Source organism: Salvia miltiorrhiza, chromosome 2, assembly GCF_028751815.1.
Source record: "Salvia miltiorrhiza cultivar Shanhuang (shh) chromosome 2, IMPLAD_Smil_shh, whole genome shotgun sequence".
Taxonomy (NCBI): Eukaryota; Viridiplantae; Streptophyta; class Magnoliopsida; order Lamiales; family Lamiaceae; genus Salvia; species Salvia miltiorrhiza.
In genome coordinates, this window is record NC_080388.1 from 51,789,008 (window position 1) to 51,796,763 (window position 7,756).

A 7,756-nucleotide genomic window follows, 5' to 3' on the forward strand; every position below is an offset into this window, starting at 1 on the left:
AGTTTGTTTTTAGCCCATACATACACTAGATCGCGATAAATGGTCTCGTTCAAAACAAGAATTGATAAACTCTACTTGTTCGTTTCAGAAAGTAACCTCAAACGAGCTTCTGATTAGTTAAGGATGAGGCAGGCTCATGCAAGACGAGGAAATCACATTATCAAAAGCAAAGTTTTACAATGAAGAACATGGCAGAAATAGGAAAAGCTTAAATTTGTGAGAGCTTCCTGACATTATAAGGGTAGACCTCAGCTCTCAGTAAGGATGAGAAAGCCTTGGTTGCAATAATATCATTTACAGCTTCTGTTGGATGCAAGCCATCAAAAAACACATATTCGCTTCTGTTGGTGCAAATCGAGCCTCCCCTCTTGCACAAGATGCCTGTCCCGCCTTCACTCACCTGCCTTACTTCGCAGCAGGAACTGCTTGCATCGCGGAAACCTCCATTAACAAGAAAAAAATTCAAGATTCAGCCTTTTAGAGTATGTAAACCACAATAAAAATATTTAAGTTGACACTGATTTTCCTTGTATTACTCAAATTAGACAAAGATTATGCTCCAACTTTTCAGCTAATAAATATCGTATATGCTAGTTTCATCTCCTTTAAGCTCATGAGTTGTAATGAAACATGTTTAGGGGTAAATATATGTACCTTGAGATGTAGGAGAAGTGATTATATCACTCAAAATGTTGTAAGAATTGACAAAAACAAGCTTAGAAGCGGGCATCTGAGGGCGGATATCATCTACCAAGTTCTTCAAGTTGGCATTGAACATAAGAGATGCTCTATTCAAATTCTCCACACACCCTTCTTGTGTGGGGACCCTGGCCGTGGCCATCGGGCTGCAGCCATTCGGATTGATCGCCATCAGCACAAACTTGCGCGCCCCCAGCCCGTGCAACCTCTGCATTAACATAACAACAAATCATCATATATAACTTCTTAAAAGAAAACAAAACACACGCACATTTTTTCCATGTTTTATCCTTTCTTGAAATGCTTGTGTTGTGCATATAGACACTTAAACATGCATGAGAACAATTTGGAGAATCCCATCACAGCTAAAAACAAGAGTGGTATCTTATTTATTTTATTTTCCTAACAAAAAAGAAATCAATAACTTAGCAATCTGCAACATCACAACTAATCTAATAATTTAAAGGGTTAATTTTGCATATTAATACACGAAGTTATCCAAAGTTCGATTTTTAATTAACACCTTTTTGTCAAAAAATAAATGAACTTGTAATTTTTTGAATTCGATCCGAGTTCCTACCTAGAAGCCAAAATAAATTCAAAAGTTAGGACTTTCTTTGAAAGGAAGCTCTAACCTCTGAATTACCACATCATTAATTTTCTCACTTGCACGTCCTGGCCAGAATTCTAAATTGGACCGAATTCCAAAAAGTTAAAAATACATGTATTTTTTTTACCTAAGAAATAGTGTTGATTATAAATTAAAAAATCATAACTTAAAAAAACTAATTAAATTACATTAAAACACATACTCCCTTCGTATAAAAAATGTTTTAAGCTTTTACACTAGAATTTAAAAGTATTAATTTACATCAACGATATTTTGAAGCGGAAGAGATAAATGAAAGTAATTAGGTTGGAAAGTGGAAGATTTAACGGGAGAAGAGAGATAACTAATCTTGATCAAAGATAAAATTTTATACTACTACTAATACTACTTATGTCCCCTAAAATTATACTCCCTCCGTCCACGAAATGAGTACCCATTTGGGGATGGCACGAGTTTTAAGAAATTGATTAAGTGTGTGTAAGTGGAATAAGGGACCCACTTTTATTGTGAGTGAGATGTGTGGGGTACACTTACCAAAAAAGGAAATGAGTACTCATTTGGTGGACGGACCAAAAAGGAAATATGGATACTCATTTCGTGGACGGAGGGAGTATATACATTTGTTTCATTGTTGGCACATTCCCAAATATATACACTTTTTTTTTTTAGATACAATTTCACACATAATTTGGATAATTTTACTTTTATAATTTATAAGTAATATTTATTTATCCATGATCAACTTTAAATTACTTTTAATGTTAAATCTTTTCTCTATTATCAATATACTCACCAACTTTATATTAAAACGAGTGTTAAAAGATTCTAATTACATATTTTAGCTGATGGAGGAAGTATTATAAAATAAAATTAAAAGTGTAAAGTATGTTATATTTTGATAGGGACAATAATAAATAGTGCAATAAAGAAATGTAAATACCTTGAGTTGGGTAGAGAGAGTGGCTGTGAGATTGGTAGTAAATGCTTGGAGACTGACATTGGCGCCAGCCAACCCCAGAAAGTAATTCAGTGAGTAGTCGTTTCCTCCACTTCCAACCACAAACAAGTAATCACTCAGACGTTTTTTCCTATTATTGCTCCCCAACTGCTGCTCCAATTCAGGTAGACTCACCTTCTCAAAATTGCTGATTTGCTCATTCAAACTCGTCACATTTCCCTGAATCAAAATTTCAATTCTTTTTTTAATTCACAAGAAAATGTAGCTAGCTTCTTGGTGGAGCACCATCCCTTACTCCATTTTGGTCAAATGTTAAATCAATTGGACTTTATTGCATCACATTCTTTTTAACTCTACAACTAACATTCATACCATATTCTGATATAGAACACACACAAAAATGATCATGTGACTGAATCACATGAGCTTCACCAGTCACCACCAAGTATCAATGCATTAGGGGGTGAGTATTCGAATTTTAGTTCCTTTTTTGGCTAAAATCAAATCCGAAAGATTTGTAGTTTTTCTGTAAAAAAAATTAAGCTGAACTAAAATTGAACGGGTCCAAAATTTTGAAAAAACTCGTAAAAAAAATTAAGGAATTTTGGATATAAGGTAACTACTTGGTCCTAACAAAATGAAGAAAACCATGTATGTATGTAACGTTATGGAGAGAGAGAGAGAGAGAGAGAGACTAACAGCAAGAGCACCAGTATTATCAAGAATCCCAGAACCACCAGAAGCAAAGTTAACACCATGCACGATGTTGGTCCCCCTTGTTGAGGGATCATTGAAAGGTGGGATGTAGCCTGGCAGCTGCAGCTTCTTCCCCAAAATGTCGATCACATTTTCTCCATTTGTGAACCTTCCAGAAGCCCCCAGAGGGAAGTCCACTCCATAGGGGGAGAAATCTGCCTTGGCGAACGAGTTTCTGAGGAAATTGTTGTTGCCATTGTCGACTAATGAACTCCCAAACACAAACATGCCTTTGGTTTTGTAGCCATGCTTTGTGTTGGTACAAGTTGAAGATTGGGTGAATAACCCAAAAATGACAATGGCGCAAAAGACTGGGAGATTTTTTGACATCATTTGCACTCTGCTACTTTTTCTCAATATGGACAAGGGATATCAAGCTTTATTGCCCTTTGATTCTATTTATAGACCACGAAACTAAAGGGACATTATTTTTTGTGTTAAGAGGCAAAAATGCTCACATTCTTAAGTTTGATAGTAAAAATGTCCTAAGTTATAAAATAAAACATTCTATGTCTTAATTATGTGAAGTATATCTATTTTACCCTTTGATGTTGATGGGTTTGCTTGATTTTTTGTGAAAGTCTTACACATTTGATCGATTTTACAGTCATCAGTCATAAAAGTCAACGATTTGACAGTTATTAGTCAAGAGTACATATGACCGGTGGGTGGCTAGATCATGTGTCCATCCGATGAAATCATGTGTCCGTCCGGGTGGACATATGATTTCACCGGGCGGACACATAATTTTACCGGGCAGACACATGATCTAGCCACCCACCGGTCATATGTATTCTTTACTGATAACTGTCAAATTGTTGACTTTTATGACTGATAGCTGTCAAATCGGTCAAATGTATAAGACTTTCACAGAAAACCAAGCAAACACATTAAATCAAAGGGTATTTAAAGAATAGGGCATAGAATGCTTATGTTTATAAAAGATTATATTTTTACTATAAAATTTAAGGAATATGACATTTTAAATTTTCACACTTTTTTAAAATTAATTTCCTTATTTTTGTTGACCGTCTAGAATTAGTCAAGTAAACTTTAATTTACAGAATATCGAGTTTTCTTGATGGTAGACGCAGACGCAGCTCATTTGGTGGCTAGCTAGGTAATTCGTTGTTGGAATTAATATTACGGTCATCTTCAAACCATAGGTTTAGGGTTCAAGTGATTTATGTGTGTGAGTTGTAACTCCAAAAAAATAAAATTTTGTAGAAACGATCTTTGTTTTAGAAAAGAAAAATATATTATCGTAACTCAATAATATGACGTATTTTCGGAATTTTCAGAAGTACTTTAATAGATACTACAATTAATAAAATAATACTAAGTGCTTACAAATTCAAATTCAACAAGCGACCACTTCCGCAATGTCAAGTTGGCAACCTATTAATTGAAGTTAGGATTTTTTTTTTTTTCGGTGTTTTCAATTATATTTTCGGTGTTATATTTGAATTATTTCTCAATTTATACGTTTTGGGTTTGTCTATGGTTGATTGGGATTTCTTTGAAAAACACGTAATATTACTGTATTAAAATGGTTTAGTTTTCCTTTTAAAGAATGTAGTCAGTGTCGTGTTATAAGATATATTTTCTGCGTTCACAGAAAGATTGTCATATTATGAATTAATTACACGAATTTTAATACTCCATCCATTCTTAAAAAAAGTAGTAATTTGTAAATGACACGAGTTTTAATAAAATGATTGAATGTGTTGTGAGTGGAGTAAGAGTCTCACCATATTGTGAATAAAAATTTTACCAAAAATATATTGGATATATTTTATGTAGAGACAGATCAAAATGACAAATTGAATACATTTTATGAGGACCGATGGAGTAAAATGTAAGTGAGTAAGGATCTTATTTTAAATGTAAGTGGAGTTGTGTGGATCCCACTATTAAAAATGAAAGTGATATATAATTTTTTTGTAGATGAACCAAAAATAAAATTATGATAATTTCTTGTAAAGGGACGAAAATAAAATTATGATAGCGTTGAGTAGATGTAGATGACTACAAAATTTTATGTGTATACTAACAGAAAATTTTATAATATCCTAGAATAACCATAAGTGCATGTCCATTTCCATTAGTCACTACATTAATTCCTCGAGAAAGAAAAATTACATTAAAATCAAACATAATCAACTAGTACAATATTCAGCAATCAAACTGGAAATGGTTAGTCCAAACACTCCTAACAATTAGATTCAAATTCAGCACAGCAAATTGCGCAAATAAATTATCAATCCAATTAGCCGAAATATACACGAGACGAGACACCGCAATAAGCAAATTGCCCAATGGAGTTTGAGCATCGTAATTGAGATGCAATAGTGATAATCTTTTTTATTTTCTGATCTTTGAAAGAGTGAAAGTCTAAAGTCTTCTCTTAACTGAATTATGAGCTGTATTATATTTGTCTTGGTTTTTTAATGGACAAAAGTTAGCTGCAAAATAAATCTGATTGATCTTGGACATTGGCTATAATGTAATTAATGTGATTTTTGTTTAAAATAAAATTTTAATTAAAAAATTAAAATTAGTTGCAAATTTGACTCTCTCGTTAATAACTATATCAGTTTTTTCAATGAGAAAACAAAAAATCTTTAAGACAATCATACTGATCAACCATACCAAATCAATGCATTATATATCTCGCATTCACAATACTCTTGTGAAATCCAAATAGTAGTCAACTTTTACATTTATGGTTCGAGTTTGGCGATATATGAGTCAAGTTGATGATAATATACTAAAAATAAACAATGAAGCATTTATTTTAAACAAACTGGAATTTGATTTTTCCTACTCTCACAATTATTATTTTAATAGATGATTTCCTGTCCGTCCTTGTAACCACTTCCTATTCTAGGTAATTGCATTTAATTATATTAAAGCCCATGAAAGTAGCAAGTTTATATTCCATTACGTCACAAACTTATCTAAATAATTCATAAATTTATAAAGTGTGACCTTCAAAAAACTAAAAAAAATAGGGAAATCTTACGTTTTAAAAAAGTTGTTAATATGACGCAGACCTTTCGAGTTCAAGATTCTAACGTGAAAGCATGGAATGGAATTTGACGTTGCATGTTTTGATGCTTAAATGGAAAAAATAAATTCATCTAAAATTCACATCTGATTGAAGTATTTCACATTAAAATTTATTTGAAATCTGTGTGTGTGTGTGTGTGTGAATTAATTATGGCCTGGAGGGGCTTGTCTGTACCTTGAGCATTTGAATGTTCCGCAATTCCTCCATTAATCAGTTACGGCTATTTGGCCAAAATAAATTATGGTATCATTACAATAAAATCTTTATAAATTAATAATTTTAGAATTTAAAATTTTATTAATTTAAAAATATATTAATATAACTATTTTCTTAATTAGAAATTAAAATTTTAATTAAATCAAGTTATAATGTGTAAAAATAAATGATAGGTAATATCTTAATGCGTGTATTTTAATTAACTGAAATTCATGCATGTTTTAATTAAATAAATTTGTACTAAAAATAATCAAGATGAAAGTGATTCAACACCATTAGAAGCAATCAAGCAACATAAAGCATTGAAAACAAATCACAGTTCTTCACAATTTTTTATTGTACCAGAAGAACACGCCATTAGGGATGGCAGTGGATCTTAGACCCGGTTCAGATCCGTGGATCCAAATTCATTTTTATGGATCTGGATCTCAATTTTTTAACCCGACAGATCTGGATCAGGATCTCAGTTTGAAAACGAATCTGGATCTGGATCTTGAAATTTTAGATCCGGATTCGGCCCAGATCCGACCCGTAGATCCGTTTTATTTTATATTTTATATTTAGTTTACTAATAATATTAACTAAATTAAAAATAATAAATTAATTATATTCAAAAGAATAAAAACTAAAAGTAATTAGATTAAAAGAAAAGAAACCCTAGAAGTTCTACTCCTCCGGTCGTCCGCCTCCCTCCTTCCTCGTCATTCTCTGCGTCGTCTGCCTCCCACACCATCCCTTCGCCAGCGCCGCCTGAATACCGTTCACCGCCACACTCCACCTCCCTTTTTCGCTGCGTGAGTTGTCCGCCTCCTTCCTCGTCACTCTCTGCGTCGTCCGCCTCCCACCATCCCTTCGTCGGCACCGCCTGAATACCGTTCACCACCACACTCCACCTCCCATTTTTGCTGCGTGACTGAGTCTGCGTCGTCGACCTCCCCTTTTCGCTATCATCGTTCACCACCACACTCCACCGCGCCACTGCACCACCGTTCACCGCCACACTCCGCGCTGTCGTTCAGATCCATGTATCTGGACCCGTGGACCCGCGGATTTGATGGATCTGGATCTGAATCCAAAATTTTTAGATCCATGAATTTGGATCCGGATCTGGATCTGGTATATGAAAACAGATCTGGTATTGGCCAGACCCGGTCCAGATCCGGCCCGTTGCCATCCCTACACGCCATTATAATTTTTAGATGCAATTAGAAAAGCCGGGTATGAAATCTACTCAAATATCATTTTCAAGAAATAGATTCATTATTTAATAAATTATCATAATATTCATATTTGTAATATTTTAATAATTATTTATTTATATTTTAGGGACCTATATATTTATAAAGGGATTCTTCAAAAAAAAATTATTTTATTAAAACTGATTTTTTTTTAACTAGCCCAGATTAGGACCAAATAAATTTATTAATTTTAAAAAATTATTAAT

At 33.4% G+C, this 7,756-nt stretch overlaps 1 protein-coding gene across 1 annotated transcript; it reads right to left on the minus strand.

The window, feature by feature from the left end:
- Positions 1–84: 84 nt before the first annotated feature.
- LOC131010104 (GDSL esterase/lipase At1g29670-like) lies at positions 85–3,391 on the minus strand. The gene is made up of 4 exons (XM_057937503.1): positions 2,967–3,391; positions 2,250–2,486; positions 655–907; positions 85–441 (listed from the first exon to the last, which is right to left on the minus strand). Exons 1-4 carry the CDS (start codon positions 3,354–3,356, stop codon positions 209–211), a joined length of 1,113 nt encoding a protein of 370 aa, XP_057793486.1. The 5' UTR covers positions 3,357–3,391; the 3' UTR covers positions 85–208.
- Between the last annotated feature and the right edge of the window lie 4,365 nt (positions 3,392–7,756).